This window comes from Nannobrachium achirus (genome assembly GCF_963921795.1).
Source record: "Nannobrachium achirus genome assembly, chromosome: 2".
NCBI lineage: Eukaryota > Metazoa > Chordata > Actinopteri > Myctophiformes > Myctophidae > Nannobrachium > Nannobrachium achirus.
The window spans coordinates 42,493,659-42,517,887 of NC_137811.1; the positions used below are offsets into that span (position 1 = coordinate 42,493,659).

Sequence of the window (24,229 nt, forward strand, 5' to 3'; positions counted from 1 at the left end):
CTTGAACCTCAAAATAATGGATTACTTCTTCAAAATGCGGACTGAAGAGGCAGCAGCAACAGTAGGTAATGATTTATTCTGATCCAGCTGGTCTTTATTGCCACTGGCCAGTCTTTCTCCATCACAATGTTTTGCCATTAAAGTAGGCCTACTCACGCAAATTTTGCATCGTAGCAACGTTTTAGACAGTAATGAATGATGGTCAGTGCGCACTGCTCAGAGAGCAGCTCCTTTTCTTTTTTTCCTCTCTCTTTTTTTGGTGTCCTTTGGCAATCTGTTCCCCGACGCACAGACAGTGCGTCCTCCTGTGCGTCATGGTAGCGCACCGCACTGTGTTGGGGACCATATACATTTGGCTTAGAAGTGTCTGTCCACAGGGCTGTGAACTTGTAGATTTGCTGTTTTCGGCGCACTACCGTCATGCAACATATGACCCGTAGCAACGCACAGCGAGTGTGGTGCGTTGCAACGTGCTGTCAGTCACAGCACTGCTGTGAGCTTGAAGATTTGCTGTTTTCAGCGCACCACTGCCATGCAACATAAATGACCAGTTAAGTTAAATAAATAGCAAATAATACCAAACAACCAAACAAATAATAGCCCGGCCTCTTACATAAAACCTAATAAGGATAATATTAATTGCAAATAACGGCCCAGGCGCTTATACAAACCATGCGCTTATTTGAAACAGGCGTTTATTGCGCAAAATGGGGTCAGACCCTGGGCGGATATATGGGACCCGGCGGCAGTTTGCCACCGGGCGATTAATTGGGGATTTACGGTATATCGATTTTAAATGAGTAAATCGAATCGTATCGTATCACCATGAATGAACCAATATCGTCCATGTATCGTATCGTCAACCATGTATCGTGATATGTATCGAATCGCTATTAAAATGTATCGTTACATCCCTAGTAAATCGGGTATCTCATCAGATACCTGACAAAGGTCAGTTACACTGAAAAGTTACCCTGAAAAGCATAATAAAATACTTTTATATATAGAGTAGAGCACTTACTAGATCTCTTCAGTCACTTGGTAGATTTTGGACTTGGACGTGTCGTCATGACTAACTTCACCATCAATCTCGTCGGTTCTCCTGCTGTCACATGCAAGTAGTACACCATTCTGCAGAGGGAAAGGTAATCAGAATTAGAATCAGAATTGGCTTTATTGTCACATCAAGGGGGGAAATTCTTCTCAGGCATAGTTCCCATCATATAGTTATTTCAATAGGGGGGAAAAAAGGGGGAGGAGAGAAAAAAATCACACCCGTGTGAACTGAGCTGTGGTCGTGGAGGCTGCACAACAGCACTACTGGGTGGGTGCAGCGGGGGTTGCAGTGCTTAAGGGTCAAATACGCGACCGCAGGTTTCCCGGTGAACCTGAGCGCAACGAGATGAGGATAAAGGAAATCATGAAATGGAAAACATTAAATTAACTTCTGAAAATGCTTCTAAGCCTACACTAGCCTACTAGTAAAACTAGTGCTCGATCTTGCCGCACGTGAATAATTGTGGATGTAAACAATAAAACAGACAATATAAATCCTTAGTCTAGTAATGGGAAGAAGGGGTTAAATCATCATGGCCCCAAATAACTTTTAAATATCTTGCAATTGACGAAAAGTCTCTTACGAAATCGGCAAGAGTGCCTCTCAAAAAGCGAAATAAACTCTCCATCATCGGCAATTGTCAGTGGTGTGATTTCCCCACCCAGGGTCCCATTTTTAGGCAACAGTGTTTTGTGTCCCGGTTTGAGTGGCTGGAATTATGGTCACCATAGTGGTGTTGTGTGTGTGTGTGTTAGAGCTGGGATCGAGGCCCATTTTTTCTGTCCGACCCGAACCTGTGTCCGACAGTTTTCTGTCCGACCCGAGTCGACGTCCGAGCATTAATCATGAAAAAGCGTCCGACCCGAGCCGAGGCCCGAACCTTATGTTTTCAACGCTTTTTCGCCTCGTTTCTTTTTCTTTGAGGAAGCCACTGATTTACACTCACTAGCAAACTTGTTATAATGTGCATTGAGTGCATGCAGCGTGCCTGTTTGTTACCCTTAATAATATTAAGCCACATTGTGGCTTGTGAAAGTGTTTTAAATAATTACACAAGTAGGCTAGGTTAGATTATTAAATAATAGGCTATAACGTGCACTGCGCGTCTGGTGACTCTTGTCTGACTGCAGTCAGTGACTCGCTGCAGTCACACATTTAAAATCCTCTTTTACAAACTGTTAATAAAGTATTCACACACAAACCTTTTCCACATGTTCCACATGTTTTCCACAAACGGCCAGTCCACGGCCAGTTGGCCGTCTTTCTTAATCAAAAACTATTATTAATCCAACCATTATGGTTTATGGGTTTTAGGCTAAGGCTACATTCAACATCGGACTTTTTAATTATGTCTGCGTTGACAACTACGTTGAAATGCGTCCATACCGCGGCGCTGATTTCCCTCTTTCGTTTTCAATTGCTTTAAACTTTACCGTAGACAAGTTAACTTTTACCTCGGCTGGCGGCAACATTATCTCTCACTCATTCGCTTTTTCTTCTCGTGTATCTGTTTGTTTGTTTGTTTGTTCTCCGTCACATATGACACTCCGTCTCCCACTTCCTTTTCCCATGAACATATTGTGTGCATGGTTGTCAAGACAACGCACTGAGCGTAGCCACGTGCAGTGCACCAGAAAGACAAGGAAATAGCACACACAGAGACGATAGTTGTATCGTTTTACACTTTATTTTCTATGAATCAAAATTATGTCCGACCCGAATCGACGTCTGACAATTAATTGTGAAAATGCGTCCGACCCGAGCCCGAGCCTGTCGGGCTTGTCGGGTCCCGTCGGGTATCCCAGCTCTAGTGTGTGTGTGTGTGTGTGTGTGTGTGTGTGTGTGTGTGTGTGTGTGTGTGTGCGCGTGTGTCTGTGTGTGCCTGAGGCCCCTTTTAGACGGAGACGCTGCCGATCTCATTTTGGATTCGTTATCAAAATGAGATCGCCTTTATACTGTACCTCGCATTGGCTCCTCATTGACTCGTATTGTCTGCGTTTACACGAAACGCTGTAAAAAATGCTGTAGTACATATGCCCGGCCTACAGGTGGCACTGGGAAGTTGCCACAAAACCAGTAAAAGAGAATGTGCATGCCCACAAACCAGTGACTTCCTTCACTTTCTGACTCTCTCTTCCGTCTCACAACGTAAACACGAAAAGAATGGCAGCATCCACGACAAACTGAATGCATCCTTGTCTGCTACTGTACCTATGCTCAACAATATGAAAACACGCCACCTGAAAGTGTGCGAGGAGCAGCCTCTATGTGCAAGCCACAGTGCTCGACCCACGTTTCAAAAAGTTGACATTCCTGTCGGATGCTAAACGAGATGAGGCATATGAAACGGTGTCCAAACGAAAGCTGACGACTGCGGACCCCTGCGCTGGTGGCAAAAAACGAGGACCACTATCCGAGGCTGAACTTTGCAGCCAGACGGCTGCACTGCATCCCCTCCACATCCACGCCGTCCGAGCGAATATTCTCAAAGGCTGGCTTTATTGTTAACAAAACCCGATGCTCACTTCTTCCAAAGAACGTGGACAAACTTCACAACATGCGACGCGACAGCTCAACCACAGCTGCGGATTAAGGATAAGGATAAATAGAACAATGGACTGGACTCACTGTAACAAACTGTCTTTTTCTCTTTTCGTTTCTTTTTCTTTTTTTTTTGAGGGGGGGGGGGGTGCAAGCCAAGGTCAGTAGCCTGTGTTATATGTTCTAAATGTATGAATGAATACACACATAGCCTAGTGTAGGCTGATGAGGCTTTATTTATCAATCATTTGTTTACAACGATATGTCCGTATTCGTTTTCTTTTAACCACTGTGTGAACAGTGAAGTGAATTTGAACTCTTTTGGATTTTATTAGAATATAAAATAAAATAGGCTACTGTGTGATGTGTGTAAAACTACTAAAGGCCTCCGATCTGAAAAAGAAAGCGTCAGCCGCTCAGCGCGGTGCGCACCGTTATGATACTGACTGTTTTGTCATTTAATTCATTGTTCTTAAATAATGCTGTTGTTTACAGAAAAGAAACATTGTGTTTGATTTTTTTTGCATAAAGAAAAATCAGAGGTACAGATTTATATATAGGCTTATTTTATTTACATTGAGGTATAGGCCTACTGTTTCTGTGTCAAATAAAATACAACCTGTGAAAATAATAAATGACACGCATTTGTGTTGTCAAAGAGATACATTATTCTCGTCTCTGTTCTTTCTCTGCCCCACGATGGATGCAAGCAATCTTTTCATTAATGTCCGCCCGCAGGTTGTCTCATATAGGCCTACACGGCAATAAGTTCATGGATTTATTTCGCTTTGAAAACAAGTTTGAATGCTTAAAACAATGTTCATGTTACTGTTTTATTGTAGGCCTATTGACGTGGTTTAAAGCAACATTTTTATAAGATGTAGCAAAAACTGTAGTTGCTGGCACAAGAACGCAAACACTCCGAACTCCAATGTAGTGTTGTTGTTGTGTGGAGCAGCTAATGGGCTGTGCGCTTTATAGAGCAGGGGAGGGGGCAGGCGAGTTGTTTTCTTCCTTTACACAGCTGCGAAAATGATGCGTAAACGCGCTTTTCCACTTTCAGACCCGAATTCAAAAAAGTGTCGGATTAGGTCATAAAAACGCGTCTGTGTGTCAAAATGGCCGTTTTACTAGTAAAAACTACCTGGTAATTAGTAATTCGTCTCCGTCTAACAGGGGCCTGAGTGAGTGAGTGTGTGCGTGTGCCCCCTGTGTGTGTTTTGGGGGGAGGGGGGGGGGGCACACCCTTCCCCCCTGTGTGTGTGTGTGTGGGGGGGGGGGGGGGCCTGCTGACCCACCCTTCCCCGTGTGTGTGTGTGTGTGTGTGTGTGTGTGTGTGTGTGTGTGTGTGTGTGTGTGTGTGTGTGTGTGTGCGCCTGGCCTGGCCTGAACGTTTGTGTGTGAGTGTGCCTGGCCTATCCTGAACAACAGCGCCCCTCCCTTAACATGTGTGGTAGAGGTCTTCACGGGTCCAATTTGAACTACCCGAACCCAAAAGGACCCGGGGGAAATGGACCCGGACCCATATGGCCCCGTCTATCATTTCAGTGATGTCATTACGTGCGCATCCCGCATCAAAAACTCATTCAAGTCACCCAGGGACTCATTCATGTCATGGTCCTGGGGTCCCGGGGATGCGCCTCCATTGGAGTCCATGTTAAAATAATTTACCGTGTTGCGGTAAAAGAAAAAAAAAATGTCCACAGACACCACCATTGCTCATGGGTGAAAACATCCTACTTTACCCTACGTTAACACAAATAAAATCCACATAGAAAGTCTTAAACAGGCGATAGAAACGTCAATGTTTTGATTCCACCGACGTCCAACGCCATTTTGCGCGCGTAAACTTTATATTGAGGACTCATAAAACTTTTCTGGGACCCATTTGAATGACCACCTGTGGGTCCCGGGACCCATTACATTGAAAACCTAGTAACATCACTGTCATTTGGAATTTGAGAACCGTTACCCGAGCAGCTCCGATACATGATGGATCCGATCCGAACGGCCCGCCTGTTATTAGAAAAAATTGATCCGATACCCGAGCAGAACGAGAGGTCCGAGACCCGAACCACTGGCCCCGAAATGAAAGAATGCCAACGTTATTATATTAACTCTTTTAGTGCCAGCCGTTTTTCTAATTGGGTGGGTTGCTGTGCCAGCCATTTTCTTGCCATTTTCTTACCATTTTGGCCCAACTTTGCAGAGCCACAGAGAATCCAAAAACATTCATATATGAGTGAATGTCATTTCACATATAGATTAGGAAGTCCTAAGCTCAGGGTCGAAGACCCTGAGCTTTTATCTTGTATAGTTTTTTAGTTAGAAGCCCCACAGTGAAGCGCGTTTTCCCTCAAAATGTCCCCTGGGAATTAGTTTTCTAGTTAGAGCCATTTGAAAAAAAGAAAATGTATGAAGCTGTACTGACTGTATGCAGTCAGTTACAGCTTCATGCAGCACACCATTGGACAGCTTATGTTGTTTTCTCTTACTCCCGAAAATTTGGAGTTTGGATCTTGGCTACTTTTGTCACAGTATGTGATAACGTGCGGAGACGCACGCTGACTTTAGTTCAACTTGGCTGCATTCATAACATCTAAAAGGCCCCCACCAGATGGCAGTGCTGTCTGAGTGAACACAAACATCACACTGTGTGCAGTCTGTCAGGAGGCCAGCAGGGGCACAACACTTCACTCTCACTGTGACATGCACATGCACATGCACATGCACATGCATGGCCGTAACTACCATTGAGGACACCGAGGACATGACCTCGGTATTTCTCCCGACGAAAAAAAGATTTTTTTGTGCGGAAAATCCATTACAACGCCAAAATTACGAGGGAAGTGTCATACTATGTGAGTGCGCTGTGCCTTTAAGAACATCACAACACTTGCCGTAAAGCAGGTCTGTTGCTATAGTGATCACGTTGTATGTTGTGCTATGGCTGATACCGGGCTGATACACGCTTTTCTGTTGTTGTTACCCTGCCTGTTTGGATTTTACCTTAAATTGTGTGGAAATTGAAACTAATTACATGGTGTGAGAAGCTTGACGGACGCATCGCTTCAGAAAGATGGCAAAATTTAACCCCCGGCCGGGATAGTTTTGCATTCGACCGCCCAAATTAATGGGGAGACTATTAATCTGGCAACAAAACTAAACAAGGATGATGGCGAGGTTCAGGTCAGGTCAGTTCCCTGTTATACGCTATGGGCCCGGACCAGAGGCTGAAAGCATTGTCAAGTCATTCACGTTGTCAGGGGAATGGATGATCAGAAGAAGTTCGACGTTGTGTTGGGAAAATAGGACAAGGAGTACTTTTTACCTCAAACGGAATATGATCCACAGGCGCCTGTTTCCATCAGATTCAGAGAGTACAGCGGCCAGGTGAGAAAATTGAAATGTTTATCAGAGCTCTTTATGATTTATCAAACACTGTGATGCTGGGGAAATAAGGGATGAGCACATACCGCATAGTTAGTTGTTGGTTGCAGATCAGTTGAAGCACACTGGCACTCTTTCGACTCGAGAGTACTAAAGTAAATATACTTAATTGTTGCAAAAATAAAATGATTGCCATTGTCATGTTGATACCATTTGACTATTATGTCCTGTGCCTAAATAAATCATATAGAATATGCTCATGGTGTCTAGAAAAAGAAGCACCCGTTTTGCACTTTTTTTTGTTTATGTTTGTGTTACATTTAGGTAAAAAAATAAACCGTAGAAACCTGTTAAAACAAAAGGATAAAACTGCACAAAACCCGATTTGATATTAATGTCCTCGGTATTTTCGGAACTCTGCTTACGGCCCTGTGCACATGCACACACACACACACACACACACACACACACACACACACACACACACACACACACACACACACACACACACACACACACACACACACACACACACACACACACACACACACACACACACACACACACACACACACACACACACACACACACACACACACACACACACACACACAAAACAACATTTCCATTACAGAAAGGGCGTGTCAGAGGGGAACAAAACACATGCACACACACACACACACGTGCACACACATGCACAAAAATGATAAATGGTGTATTTTTAGAGTTTTGACTGTCAAAGAAGATGGCAGGGGGACATTGTGACTCTGTGTCGCGCACACACACACACACACACACACACACACACACACACACACACACACACACACACACACACACACACACACACACACACACACACACACACACACACACACACACACACACACACACACACACAATATACGTTCAACTCTGAGATGAGAGATAACTTTTTTCGTTCACTCTCATATCATCATGACCCTGCATGACACATATATTTTATCCTCCATGTTAAAATAATTTACCGTGTTGCGGTAAAAGAAAAAAAAAATGTCCACAGACACCACCATTGCTCATGGGTGAAAACATCCTACTTTACCCTACGTTAACACAAATAAAATCCACATAGAAAGTCTTAAACAGGCGATAGAAACGTCAATGTTTTGATTCCACCGACGTCCAACGCCATTTTGCGCGCGTAAACTTTATATTGAGGACTCATAAAACTTTTCTGGGACCCATTTGAATGACCACCTGTGGGTCCCGGGACCCATTACATTGAAAACCTAGTAACATCACTGTCATTTGGAATTTGAGAACCGTTACCCGAGCAGCTCCGATACATGATGGATCCGATCCGAACGGCCCGCCTGTTATTAGAAAAAATTGATCCGATACCCGAGCAGAACGAGAGGTCCGAGACCCGAACCACTGGCCCCGAAATGAAAGAATGCCAACGTTATTATATTAACTCTTTTAGTGCCAGCCGTTTTTCTAATTGGGTGGGTTGCTGTGCCAGCCATTTTCTTGCCATTTTCTTACCATTTTGGCCCAACTTTGCAGAGCCACAGAGAATCCAAAAACATTCATATATGAGTGAATGTCATTTCACATATAGATTAGGAAGTCCTAAGCTCAGGGTCGAAGACCCTGAGCTTTTATCTTGTATAGTTTTTTAGTTAGAAGCCCCACAGTGAAGCGCGTTTTCCCTCAAAATGTCCCCTGGGAATTAGTTTTCTAGTTAGAGCCATTTGAAAAAAAGAAAATGTATGAAGCTGTACTGACTGTATGCAGTCAGTTACAGCTTCATGCAGCACACCATTGGACAGCTTATGTTGTTTTCTCTTACTCCCGAAAATTTGGAGTTTGGATCTTGGCTACTTTTGTCACAGTATGTGATAACGTGCGGAGACGCACGCTGACTTTAGTTCAACTTGGCTGCATTCATAACATCTAAAAGGCCCCCACCAGATGGCAGTGCTGTCTGAGTGAACACAAACATCACACTGTGTGCAGTCTGTCAGGAGGCCAGCAGGGGCACAACACTTCACTCTCACTGTGACATGCACATGCACATGCACATGCACATGCATGGCCGTAACTACCATTGAGGACACCGAGGACATGACCTCGGTATTTCTCCCGACGAAAAAAAGATTTTTTTGTGCGGAAAATCCATTACAACGCCAAAATTACGAGGGAAGTGTCATACTATGTGAGTGCGCTGTGCCTTTAAGAACATCACAACACTTGCCGTAAAGCAGGTCTGTTGCTATAGTGATCACGTTGTATGTTGTGCTATGGCTGATACCGGGCTGATACACGCTTTTCTGTTGTTGTTACCCTGCCTGTTTGGATTTTACCTTAAATTGTGTGGAAATTGAAACTAATTACATGGTGTGAGAAGCTTGACGGACGCATCGCTTCAGAAAGATGGCAAAATTTAACCCCCGGCCGGGATAGTTTTGCATTCGACCGCCCAAATTAATGGGGAGACTATAATCTGGCAACAAAACTAAACAAGGATGATGGCGAGGTTCAGGTCAGGTCAGTTCCCTGTTATACGCTATGGGCCCGGACCAGAGGCTGAAAGCATTGTCAAGTCATTCACGTTGTCAGGGGAATGGATGATCAGAAGAAGTTCGACGTTGTGTTGGGAAAATAGGACAAGGAGTACTTTTTACCTCAAACGGAATATGATCCACAGGCGCCTGTTTCCATCAGATTCAGAGAGTACAGCGGCCAGGTGAGAAAATTGAAATGTTTATCAGAGCTCTTTATGATTTATCAAACACTGTGATGCTGGGGAAATAAGGGATGAGCACATACCGCATAGTTAGTTGTTGGTTGCAGATCAGTTGAAGCACACTGGCACTCTTTCGACTCGAGAGTACTAAAGTAAATATACTTAATTGTTGCAAAAATAAAATGATTGCCATTGTCATGTTGATACCATTTGACTATTATGTCCTGTGCCTAAATAAATCATATAGAATATGCTCATGGTGTCTAGAAAAAGAAGCACCCGTTTTGCACTTTTTTTTGTTTATGTTTGTGTTACATTTAGGTAAAAAAATAAACCGTAGAAACCTGTTAAAACAAAAGGATAAAACTGCACAAAACCCGATTTGATATTAATGTCCTCGGTATTTTCGGAACTCTGCTTACGGCCCTGTGCACATGCACACACACACACACACACACACACACACACACACACACACACACACACACACACACACACACACACACACACACACACACACACACACACACACACACACACACACACACACACACACACACACACACACACACACACACACACACACACACACAAAACAACATTTCCATTACAGAAAGGGCGTGTCAGAGGGGAACAAAACACATGCACACACACACACACACGTGCACACACATGCACAAAAATGATAAATGGTGTATTTTTAGAGTTTTGACTGTCAAAGAAGATGGCAGGGGGACATTGTGACTCTGTGTCGCGCACACACACACACACACACACACACACACACACACACACACACACACACACACACACACACACACACACACACACACACACACACACACACACACACACACACACACACACACACACACACACACACACACACACAATATACGTTCAACTCTGAGATGAGAGATAACTTTTTTCGTTCACTCTCATATCATCATGACCCTGCATGACACATATATTTTATCCTCTGAACTGTTCACACAAACCATCAATTCAAAGTATTTCTATCTAGGTCGTCCTCAGACGAGCCCTCCATCCATTTACTACAGCACTAAGAATATTGAAATGTTATTTGCAGACCAGATTTGAACTCATAACCTTGCGACCTATAGTTCATGTATCTACCAATGTAGCTACGTGAACTCGAACTTGACATTGTCTTAGTAAAGTTGGACTCTGAGAATGCGAGAGAGAGAAATTATCTGCTGGTGAATGCACCAACATTGCAAAATGTAGCTACGACAAACATTTGTATAGCGATGTTGGGTTCTCAGAAAAGCACTATATAATATTGATATATTTTCATTGTTGAGATTTGAACCCAAAAATGGTTGTCGGGCTTGTTTGATATACATATGACCAACCACACAAGCCAGGAAACCATTCACATGTCTAAGTGACATGTCATATATGAACACACATGATGCAGATCTTCGTGTGCATGTATTACATATTACAGTTTCATATTTATGACAGACTAGCTCAGTCGATAGTGCACTCACCTCTGATACGGAAGGTTGTGGGTTCGAGTCTGGTGAAACTATAATTATACCAATTGTATAATGGGAATTGCTGAGCATCAGTGAACCCAAGAAAGACAACATCATGGTTTATCTCACTTAGTTTGAGTTTTAGTCATTCACGTCATATATAAAACACAAATAATGCAGATCTGTGTATATCTATTACATGTTAGAATCACATATTTATGACTCATTAGCTCAGTTGATAGATTCCTTGCCTCTCATATCGAAGGTCATAAGTTCGAGTCTGGTAAAAAAAATATCTTATTAGACTGGCCTTGCCTTGAGCTCCAAGCTCTTGTGAGCTTGGATGGCAAAGAGAGCAGAACAGACATTTGCATTTATTTCACAATAGTAAAAACTGCTGCACCTCTTCCTATCTGGGCTTTGAGAATTCAGTGTATGAATAACAGTGGTTGCTGAGTGTAAATGCATTTTGAGGAAAAGAAAAATTATACCATTTGTTCGAAAAGTGCACCCTGTATATATATATATATATGTGTAACGGAGATGATCTGAACTTCCCCACCCGGCTTCGTACCCGGGTCTCCCACGCGAAAGTCCAATAACTTAACCACTAGACCAAAGAGACATCTTTTGCGATCTGGGGGAGATACTAGACTTTTGAGGCTTCAAGGCTGGGGCTGCGACTCTCTCCGTCACACATATATATATATATATATATATATAAAAACTCACAATGTGACATAGCCCATTGTAAAAAATGCACATTGTAAAGCGCTAAAAGCACATAAACGCGCTGTATAAATGCACAATTTATCATTTACCATTTTCAGGTCTACAAGCTCACAACGCGTCGCGGCGCGTTGTGAGCTTGTAGATCGGCTATTTTACAAGATTGATCAATGATATTTTCTACAAGATCACAACGCGTTGCGCGAGGCTACTAAATGGTAAATGGTGCATTTATATAGTGCTTTTATCCAAAGCGCTTTTACATAGATTGTGCATTACATTCACCCATTCACGCACACATTCATACACCGGTGGCAGAGGAAACCATGCAAGGCAGTGAAGGCCCAACCTACTCAAGGCAAACTTCAAATAAAGTCTTCAATCAATCAATCAAAACCAGGAGCAACTAGGGGTTCAGAGTCTTGCCCAAGGACTCTTCGACATTAACTCAGGGGGAACCCGGATTCGAACTGGGAACCCTTCGTGTTCTAATAACGGTTTCTCCACCCCTGAGCTATGCCGCCCCTGCTACTTAGAAGTTCTGACAAAGCCAAAATAGCAGATCTACAAGCTCACGTTGTGTTAGTGATAGGCAATCTCGTTCATTTCAGTGAACGGATCATTTCACGTTCCCCTGTGTTCTATTTGTCTGTCATTCAATGTTATATGAGATACTTCAATGGTTTCCAGTGGAAATAAGCTTAGGCTTTTCATGGATCACCAGTGAACTGTACCGTCATGAAACTGTACCTTTTCCTATGCAAACTTCTAATAAAGTCTTCAATCAATCAATCAATCAAACCCCCCTGCCAGCCAGGGGGGGAGGAGCGGGAGGGGACGGGTGAACCACGTAGGCTACACTCGTACAGTATGATCCGCCATTTCAGGGGTTTGAACATTTCATTTCATTTCATTTATTTTTGTTTCGCACATGTAGTGTACATTACAGTTATATTATATTTATACTCAGAATTTCAATATTTTACAGTACACACACATGAACGAAAAGGAGCAAGCAGAAGAATAAATTCTTATAAATACCTGCCCCCTATTCAAAAAAATATATATATACTAATGATCGGCATATACAGCCTGCATGTTCATGCCTTGAGAAGTGTAAACAAATCCAATCTGAACCAAACAAAAAACAAAACAACGATGCTGCCACCTGGCAGTCAAATGAACATATTACAACGTCTCAGTCAGGTTGACGCGATCAACCTACAAACCCGCGTCAACCATGCGTTTTTTTGTATAAAAAAAACGTGAATTCAACAGGATCAATCTCAATAGCTCTGGTCCATAGCGTTAGCGATAACAGCGTGCAGTACTGTGCTAGTATACAATGATTATTATTATCAGTCAGTTAGTAAACGTTTTGGTTACCACCGCGCTCTGACTACTGGTGCGGTATCCCTTTAGATCAACATATAGAAGGAGAATGGATCGCACACAGCGAAACGTTTGTTTCTCATCCATGCAAATGCAACAATAAAGAAAAAACAACTCCACTGCCACTGTGCGATCCAATCTCCTCCTTCTACATTCATTCAGTCAGTTAGAAACCCACTTGTGTTTAGTAGCCTAGTGTACCTGGTATCCATATGCAAGTGTCCACCAGCTTCAACGGCCGTAGCGTAGTTGATATCCAAGCTGATCGTGAAATCCACAGAAGAGCAAAAGTAAACTCCGGGGGTCCGCAGCCGACTACAGGCAGGTATCCCGACACTAAAACGAACCCTACCCCCCAACCCTAACCTCAAACCGGAACGCGACCACAATGCTTTCCCAGCAATCCGAGTTCAACTTTACACGCAGTTCCCAGCTGGGAGGGGGCTGCCAGCAGTGGCGTCAGTTCAGCAAAAGCTAAGGTATGGCAACATGACTGGTGTCTTCCATGCACGGTCGCGTGCCCTCACGCGCATGCAAGACAACAGTCATGTTGCCATACCTTAGCAACAGACACAATGAAAAGTACATTTTATTATTTCCCCTGTAGCCAAGGGATGGCAGCTGCCATAACTTGCCATACCCAATTGACACCTCTCATACCCAATTGACACCTCTGGCTGTGCAGAGCCGAAAGCCGTGCTGTGCTGCCGTGCACCACAGAAATCAACCATACATTTGTATAATATACAATAAAAGGCAGAGAAATGGGCAGTTATCCTTGATTTTATAGAGGATTCTAAGTGATCACTTGCTCACTGGATGTCCTAGGCACATGGACAACATCGCAAAACAACGGATCTTTGTCAGATTAAAGATCAAAATGTGATTTTTCCAAAAAAAAAAAAAAAAAAAAAAACGAACATGTTCGGTTTTTGTATTTCTTAATACGTTTTAATAAACCGAACATGTTCGGTTTTGGCACTAGATGAGTTAAGAGTTGTATCAGACATATTTCTTACCTAACGTCGCCATGGTGCTGCTGTTGCTGTCAGCGGCGCTGTGCCTCTCGTCAAAAAATGATCTTTTCCCAGACCAGTAAGTCAATGCGGACAGTTTGTAAATACAAATAAATCCATGTTTTATGTATTCCTTCTTCTTTGGCTAGCCAATGCTAATGCTATCGTTTTCTTGTCGCATGTGTTGTTCATTATATCTTTCTGCTTTGAGTGTCCATTTTGCTCTGCAGAGCATGACAACACGCAATGACAACTCCATTGTAAACCGTTAACCAAAACGTTACGTTAATATCTTTGATAATAATAACAATCCAACTGATACAGTGTTGTGACTGTGAGTGAGTTGTAAACTTCTCACAACCAATGCATCAGATTACATGCTGCATCTTTAGTGCCATCGTGTGGCGTTATCTATTTGGTGCAGTTGTTGCATTCTCTTTCATTCAATCTCGGCCTGACTCGGCTCCACTCGGGTAACAGGAACCGGCGACTTCACTATCAAGACACCCGGGGAACCGGGGCACACGGCCCCGGTCCGCCCCGCGGTAAATCCTCTAAAACGGCCCCGTTACCCGGCTCGGGGCGGCTCGGATTGTGGGTAATTTCGGATCTCGGGCAGGTCCGAAGACCTCTAATGTGTGGTCATAAAAGGTCCTGCAGGCTACAGACACGCATACACGGACGGACGCATACAGAACCACACACACCGCCACGTATAGTATAGTTGTGACCACCGCTCAAAAATCAAACCTCGGTTCGAAGTGAAGCGGTGAATCTTAGTATAGAATTGTCTGGAGAGCCGGTATGACAGCCGGTATTTGTCATGCAATAGGTGAGACCTATTGCACAAGACAGATAAACCCTGAAGGCCAAATTATTATGTGAAGCTTGACCAATCCTCAAAGTATCCATTCATCTGACCGGGAGGGACACCGCACACATATTCTGGACGTACAGGACATATAAAGCCTATTCATTCTGAACTGAAATGACCATATATGGACATGGGACACACATTTTGCTTTTTGAAAAAGCCTATTCATTCTGGACTGATATTTTGCACGTACGGGACAGGAAAAACCTGTTCATTCTGGCCTGGAGTGACCACATATGGACATGAGGTAACATACATTGTGTTTTTGAAAAACCCTGTTCATTCTGGACTGAGATCACCATATATGGTAATTAAACGGACATTCTGTTTTTGAAAAAGCCTGTTCATTCTGGACTGAAATGACCATATATGGGCGTGATACACACAAAGCCATTCATTGGAAGCGGTTTTCACCGCTTCAAAAACAGGGGGAGGGGGTAACCACGGCCCTGTTATCTCATCCAGAGACAAATTAACTGTTACCATGGTTACCAGGTAAAAAGACGCTTGCTACATATCCAACTACATAACTACATATCCCATGATGCAACTCAGCCACCAGCACCAAGGAAAATAGGAAGGAATGGATAACACGTGACAACGGGGATGCACCATGTCCGGCCATGAAGCTCACCATGGGTGCCAGAACTCCCGCAGGAAGTGCGATGAAATACGGGACACCGATGGAGCGTCGACCTGGCATTTGCCAACAGGTCTGAGCTGCTTAATGAACATTTTTAACTAAGATCTTTGCTTCTGGGGGTCCCTAGACAAGATGTTTTGAGATGGGGGTCCGCAGCCAAATACATATCATTTTGGGGGTCCTTAACCACTGATATAGGCAGATTCTACAACATGTCTTCTAAATCCTTACATTTCTCTGCGGAACAAAAACAATCTGTACGTTGCTAATTGCTATCAGTGGTTCTCAAACATTAACATGTCAAGGACCCCCAAAATAATATGTATTTTTAACTAGGGCTGGGGGCCGATTAAAATATTGAATCGAATTAATTGCATGATTGTCCATAATTAATCACGATTAATCGCAAATTAAAGCTGTACTGTGTAAGTTGCTCAACTAGTGGTCAGTAGCGGTATTGCTTTTTTCGGCCGTTTTTCGGCCGGAGTCGTCGCGGACCACCGCCGCGGACCACCGGAGCGGCGCCGCAAACCACCGCGACCGATAGTAATCCGTGGAGGGGTAGAACGCATGGTAGAACGTAATTTTCTGGCCAGGATTTGTGGATTAAAGGGTTAAAATCCTTACCATGGTAAACACTGTAGCCAAGCGGAGGCGCTTCCTGGAGACCAGAGCAGATAAGCTGTGATTGGCCGGTAGTGTACCATGTGTGCATGATCGGCGATGTGATTGGGCAACGTATACACAACGTATACAGATGATGCAGATTACGTCATTTTCGCGCGAAATCCCGCCCCTGTCACTGCTAAGAAGAAAACATATAAAGAGAAGGCTTCAGAAGCTGAAAATAACGGAGTGGGTGTTCTAAAACTTTAGCGATTTAACAGTTAGGACAATTTTAAGATTTGTTTTATAAAAAAAGTTACATGGTACAACTTTAATCGCATATTTTTTATCTTTTCTAAAACTAACTTAAACAGATATATAATACTCATATCAACATGGGAGGTAGACAAATACCTAGTTTATTCAAATTCTATGACAAATAGGCTAATGCCTCATTCACACTACAGATATATAGTTGAACGTTTTGCTTGGTAATTCAATGTAATCTCAATGGAAACCAGCTTTAAAGAGGAGGAGATGCTGAGGACAAAGCTTTGAAAGCTTTAAAGCTGGTTTCCATTGGGATTACATTGAATTACCAAGCTAAACGTTCAACTATATATCTGTAGTGTGAATGAGGCATTACTGTCCAGAATCATCGAAAAAAATTCCATTAGGACAGATTTAAATTAACTTTTATACTTGGCATTTAATCACTTTAACCACAGCAGCCCTATTCAGGGGGGAACATTCACCAAAAATAGCTGACCTACAATCTCACAATAAGATGCGTTGTGAGCTTGTAATCTTTTATTTTGTGAAGAGTTTGTGTATGGAAAAAATACTCAAGTACAGTGCAGCGTTTTACAAAGCATAGAGGCAAGTTTAACTGAAGTAATATTGATAGGCTACATTTTAAATATCAAAATATTCTGAGGCACCCTGGACTGGTGTTACGATTATGGCACCTCTAGTTCACTTTGATAAACCCTGTTATTATGTAGACACTGTGATGGCTCGTTGGTAGCCTTAGATTAACAATACATTAACATTAACGTGTCAACGCCACAAATTGCGGAGGTATTGCTAGGAGATTATAGGCTAGCTCGCTGAAGATGTGTGGCACAGGGCATTATGCCCATCCAGTTCCCTGGCCCCTGCGATCACGTTTGATTGATTGATTGAAGACTTTATTAGAAGTTTGCATATGTTGTGTGCACTGTCGGTGATCAGCAGTTTGCTAACTTCATTTTCAATGATACACTCTCCGGCTACACGCATGGCAGAGGCTTTGGGGCAGACAAGCACAGACAAGTTCCAGGGCTAGTAGGCTAGTAGGCTACATAACGTCTTCAGCGTAACAGTCAGCGCATGGAACAGAAGCCTCCACTCCCCGTCAAAATAATGTGCTGTGTTCTCGAGGGAACTGTGATTACTGAGTGAAGTCCAATAGTCTCCAATGAGTGCAACCGTGGTTGTCTGTCTGCCCCTGCCTGTGTCCCAAAACCTCCACCGCTCTGACTGTCTGAGTGACTGTCTGGTTGTTTACTATGCGTGATTCCTAAACCCACCAGGCTTGAGTTAAGACCCGCCTCGCAGAAACGTGAGGACTTCCAGGAGTGGCTGAAATCCCTGCCTGACACATGGAAGGTGGATAAAGAGGCATGAAGACTTGTACTTGAGAAAAGCCTGCATTTGCACAATGCACAACTATTAATTTCTCACTACAGTGCTCAAAATAAACTGTGCTAAAAAAAATCCTGAAACTGACTTAATTGTACTGTGCTTAACACTTATGTTGCAATGATTTTTTCTCTTCAATGTCTCGCGTTGCCATGGTTACCATAGACTTCCATGTAATTGTGCAAGTGTGTAAAAAGTGCACGCCCATGCCTAGATGATGCACCACGTGTGTAGATGCTGTTCACAGCTTTCAAACAAAAAAATCCGCTTGGAAATCCGTTCAGGCATTCATGATTTATCAGCCATTATGTTTTCTACAGATGTAAACAAACATGGCTGCCATGTTTGAAAGAATGGGTTGGTATGGGGTTAAACATGCAATTTCGCGATCGCGATCATGCCTAATACATTTCTGGAGGTCCAAAAAAATCTTTTGGGGAAAAAAAAATGTTTTTTTTTTCTTTTTTTTTTTCAAAAACGGCCCAAACTCGGGAAACTCGGGGTTGGCACAGCACTAGTACCAATACAAACTCGGGAAACTCAGGGTTGGCACCATATGTGTTAATAAAGGGAAAACTTTGTAACTTTGCTAAAGAGAAAAACGTACTGCAGTCTGCATTCGCTTCCTGACTACGGGGTGCACTGAGGCTCAAAACTCACTGCACCGGGGGGGCAAAAATCACCGCATTAATCGCGCGTTAAAAATATTATCGCCGATAAAAGGATTTTGCGTTAATTAGTTAATATCGCGTTAACTTCCCCACCCTTATTTTTTACTAAATATGGGGTCCAGAAGCGAAGATTTTAGTTAACAGTGCAACTAAATCTGGGTCTATTCTGCATCTAGCTTTAGGCCTCAGACCCATTGGCAAACACCAGGTCGCGATGGAGCTGGCTAGATCTGGGCTGGATCAGCTCAAGAACAAACCTGGAAGAAACACTATTTATTAACGACTGAGACCTTTGTCATATAATCTGTTCAGGAATATATTAAAGAAAACATACCAAAGGTATTTTTACAATCACCTGCTTTTCGATGTGCACAGTACATAATTAAATAATAATAATAACAGTAAATAATAATCGTTTCTGTCTCCGAAGTATCGCGAGATTTAGTTCCCAGACAGGAAACGGATAGTCTTGCGATACTTGGCACGTTTATTTAGAAACATACTTTTTGCTCTTTAGATACTGCTATAAAATGACACAGTGCACACATTGAAAATCCACACAGCACAAAAAAATGTGTGACATGCCATCTTTTATTTTCCTGCGCTGAGTATGTTATAAAGGTCTCACTTTTTCATTAATAGTGTTTGTTCATGAACTTCATGAGCTGCTGGGAGGCTGCTCCACAGTCTTCCACTGAACTTCCGGCTGCAGTTTGGCACCCATGGTGCGACGAATCTGCTGGTTGGAACTGCGAGATAGCGAAAGGGGCGTGTCTTTACCTCTCTATTTACCTTGGCCAGCACAAGGAAGCCATGTAATCTTCATATGCTCCTATAGGGTGTGCCAATTGTAGTCCCAGAGCGGCCACATTTTGTGTCAAACACAGGTGTCATTCTATTCTGATTGAGACACCTCTGACAACCTCTGTTCTTCCTAATATACGTGAAAGACATGGCAATGATGGCATCTGCTTGCGACTGCAACCTGTTCCTGTTTGCGGATGACTCTGCTCTCCTAGTCTCGGGCAAGGACCACTTGCAGCTTGAAAAGACACTTAACTCTGAACTAAGTAAGATCTGCACATGGCTTAAGGACAACAAATTATCAATTCACCTGGGAAAAACCATCCTCAATTCACCTGGGAAAAAGTCCATCCTCTTTGGATCAAATCATAACCTCAAAAAAGTCGATAACTTCACAATCAAAGTGGGCGACAAGGTCATAACAAGAAAAAAACGAAATCTCTTACTTAGGATGTATCCTTGAAGCTAATCTTTCCAGCGAAAAGATGACTTCTAAAGTAATAAATTAAATCAACCAACAAACTCGTTTCCTACAGAGGATCGCCCCAATGGTCAATTTCAACACACTGTCCACGTATGGTATCGTGACGCCCCACAAGCCCTAAAAACGAAACTCCAAACAGCCCAAAATAAACTAATTAGGGTCCTGCTTAACCTTCCCTATCAGACTCACCTCACCGCTACTCACCAGTTAAGAGTGGGGTGGCTCAGAGTAGATGAGAGTAGTACAGCAACTTGCAATGGGCCTGGTGTACAAGATACACTACACCACTATGATACCCAAGTACCAGTCAAAATACTTTATAAACGTTAAGGATGTCCATAATTACAACACCAGAGGCAGCGCCACAGATCACTTTCAACCCAGAGTCAAAACCAACAAAGGTTCGTTCTTCTCGTTCTTCTGCTATACCACCAAAATGTGGAAAGCCTTACCGAAGGCCATAAAGGAGTGTGGATCACTAGCATCCTTTAAAATTTCCCTGAAAAAACACTTACAGGCAGCAGCCGTTCGCAACTGGTAAAAAAAACAAACCTAGCCCAGCCCTACCCTTCCCTGCCCCTTCTTTGTATATACTTTCTGTTTGTTTAGACTTACTGTTTCTTTTCTTTCATTTTATTTTATTTACATATCTACTGCATAGTACTGTGTTGTATTTGTCTGTATTCAATGTTATATGAGATACTTTAATGGTTTCCTGTGGAAAAAAGCTTAGTCTTTTCATGGATCTCCTTTTAGTAAACCTTGTACCAGTGAACTGTACCGTCATGAAACTGTACCTTTTCCTATGCAAACTTCTAATAAAGTCTTCAATCAATCAAATCATTAGTTCTATGCCAATCAAACAACTACCTGTTGTACCAACTACACGTAACTACCTGTTTGATGCCTGTGATAGAGGTTAGGGGGAGGGGGAATGTTTTTGTGTCCACACAGCCTACAGCCCTGATTGGCTAACTCTTTCTGGTGGCTGGTGGAAATGTAAGCAATTTACCCCGAGTGAGAGGACATTATGCTCTGATAATGTCCTGTGTGAGGGGGTGATCGGACGAGGCGAAGCCGAGTCCGATAACACCCTCACACAGGACATTATCAGAGCATAATGTCCGACCCCGAGTGGTAAATAGCTTTTCTACCACTTTTTCCCTTATACATGAAAGAAAACACATAGTTGTAACTTGCAAGGATCTTAAGTTACAATCATTATTGCCTATAAAACTTCCGCGAGACAGCAGATAGTTCCACCAACAACATCTTCTACTCACCAACAGATGGCGCCAACTCCATACTAATCCATGCGTCTAGCTTACAGCTAAGCTAACGTCAGTTAGAAGTACCGTTCCGGCCGTAAATAGAGGCTGTTCGCTTCCAGAAAGGCATAGGTTCAGAGAAAAGGGGCTTTAAAGTTGGCGGATTGCATTGGATCCAAATAAATCGGCGACTATAGCATGCACGTTAGTAAACATAGGACCGTTGCCACGGTCATTTGTTGGTTGGGGGAAAGGTGTTCCGACTACCTCCTGAAGTCCCCGGATGTACACTGAGGCGCATTGATCTCGGACAAGTCCTCACACAACTTTGCGGCAGTTGTTCTGTCATAACCTCCGGAATTTAGCCAATCAGAATCCAGTATTTGAACACGTGACTCGAAAAAGTGGTAGAAAGAATCTCAATCGAGGGGTTCCAGACCACACTACACCACCACTACCGCGAGGGGGTGGTGTTGTGCTGTCTGGTTTATTAACCATGCTAGATACCATCACGTTGTGTTTGCATGTCTGCTGTTGTGTTTGCATGTCTGCTGTTGTCTACCACCATTGCGTCTGCAGCCTTCGTTGTCCTGTTGTTACTAGGAGGATGTAAAATCATATAGCCAGTCGATGGTCAAAACGCAAAACCTTGTATCTGAAAAATTCACTTTGTTGGGAAAATGAAAAAGAAAATGTGTGTTCAACATTAAAACCTATCTATGTTAACCTGACTGCGCCAGATAGTTGCAGCAGTGCGTAACGCCCTGCCTTACATCTGGGCTCTCTCGGACAGACTCGATGTAAGGGGCGGGCCATTTTTTGAAATTCTATAGCAGGTGATTGGATGTGGCCGTCTCTCTGTCACAGTCTGGGAGTGCCAACTCCAACCACTCATATTGGCCTGTCTGCATCCACGTGGTCTGCAATCAGACTCTATTGGCTCAGAGCCGCTCAGAGCCCGCCCGTAGCTGCCGCTGATTGGTCCGGCCCGGGGCTTTACGAGCGTTATCAACTCCCACCGAGAGAACTCAGATGGTAAAGTAGTGCGGTAGCCTACGCACTACTGCCACCATCTGACGAAAGTCAGGTTATATCTATGTACTATTTCTAGTCAAAACATTTTTTGGCAAAATGAGGGGCAGAACGATCTTGCAGACAGACTAACCATGTGCAGCATAGCCTGTTGTCCTCGTTTCAAGTGAAATCCAAAAATCATGACATTTGCAGATGAGGTTTTGCGTTTTGGCCATCGCAGTGTTTCTCAAAGTGGATTCAAGGGACACTGTGGGTTCCTTTAGGGGGTCTGTATGTATGAAAGGGTACAAATTTTAACCAAATATGGACCCTGACGGGTTCATTTGGTTCCATTTGTAAACTGTCAGATATAAAGGGAGACATTGAAATGTAAAAGTTAGAGAAAAAGCCATTAGATCAATGTATTGTACTTTGTTTTATGACAAATGGTAAAATTTGCTTATTCGTGTCAATATTTTAGTCTGGTTATTACCGGGTACAATACACCAATCTCACCAATTCAAATGTACTTCTACTGTACATGCAAGACTATCTGTACATAAAATAATGAAAATCTAATCTTTCTATATACCCTGCCTAAACTATACCCTAAAGTCAGACAGTCACTACAAAATGACTGCGGGTGCTTCTCTCTGGTCAGAAACCACGCCCTTCTGATACTGTATAAATCTATATAAAACAAACATTAATATTAATGAGATATGCCTGTGTCACGACGCATTAATAGAACAGAGTGAGCAAATATGTAATGAGTGACGCCAAATATTTATTTTCAACCCAGAAACTGGAAGTACACAGAAATAGCTACAGAGACAGCAGAAAGCTCTGAATCCACAAGCATATGGGCAAATCGAACCATATCATTGCTCCCTATCACAAGTGACAGGGTTGACACCAAGGTCTTAGAGGCATTTGCCCGTCGGGCAAGTACAGGTCATGTTCTACTTGTCCTCGGGTCATGGCCTTTACCTGCCCGACCATTTTATTTACCTACCCGGGCAGTCGGGCAACTGTTAGTGTCAATCCCTGAATGACTTATTTATATAATATATATTTATAGAAAAGGTGATTTTGGGTTTCATATCCCTTTAAGCATCACTGAGGTGATCAGGAAAGGAATCATGATTAGCTTGGTTATACTTTACCTTGAAGACAATGCCAACGATAGTGGTGCTCCTCGTCTTTACTCTAACATGAAAAAGAAAAGAAAATTTCCTTTTTAGTCACCTTATAACAACATGATGATAATTTTAAGTATTTAAGTTAAATGGTTCTCAAAGTGGGCTCTGGAGATCTGCAGGTTCCAAGACATAAGAGGTGTCAATTGGGTATGGGGCCTTAGGTAGATAAAATGGTCATTTCGTGCTAATCGGTCTGCTCTGATGATTTAGCTAGGGTGCCCGAGCCGGCGACCTTTGGGTCGCCACAGTGCCAATATGGCCTGTAACCTTTAAACTAGATGCAAACTTTGTGTCTATTTCCTGTTGTTTGACCATTTCAAACATGTCGGAATGCTTATGATTGGGTGTGTCTAGCACCCTAATTTGCATATATATATATATATATATATATATATTTTTTTTTTTTTGTGTGTATTTTATGTTTTTGACAAAAATACAGCTCAGATATACATCTATCTAGATGTAATATGATGCTCTCAAACTCATACCCCAAATTGCACAAAAACAACAACTAGTAACTTCAGGGAACTGACATCACACAGATATCATGTTACTGTGAACAAGAATAATTATTGGCTTAGGCAACCTCCAAAACTAAAACTTGAGAACCTTACTGGACCCATCT

The 24,229-nt window shown here is 42.8% G+C and overlaps 1 protein-coding gene across 1 annotated transcript in view; it reads right to left on the minus strand.

The window, feature by feature from the left end:
- Positions 1–7,022: 7,022 nt before the first annotated feature.
- The window catches only part of LOC308298491 (uncharacterized protein), a gene marked incomplete at both ends in the record, with an annotated part of 41,271 nt that continues 24,064 nt past the window's right edge, over positions 7,023–24,229 (minus strand). Inside the window, one exon of the mRNA XM_080742106.1 lies at positions 7,023–7,047. Within this exon, the coding sequence (XP_080598232.1) occupies positions 7,023–7,047 (25 nt within the window). The remainder of the gene's footprint in view (positions 7,048–24,229) is intronic.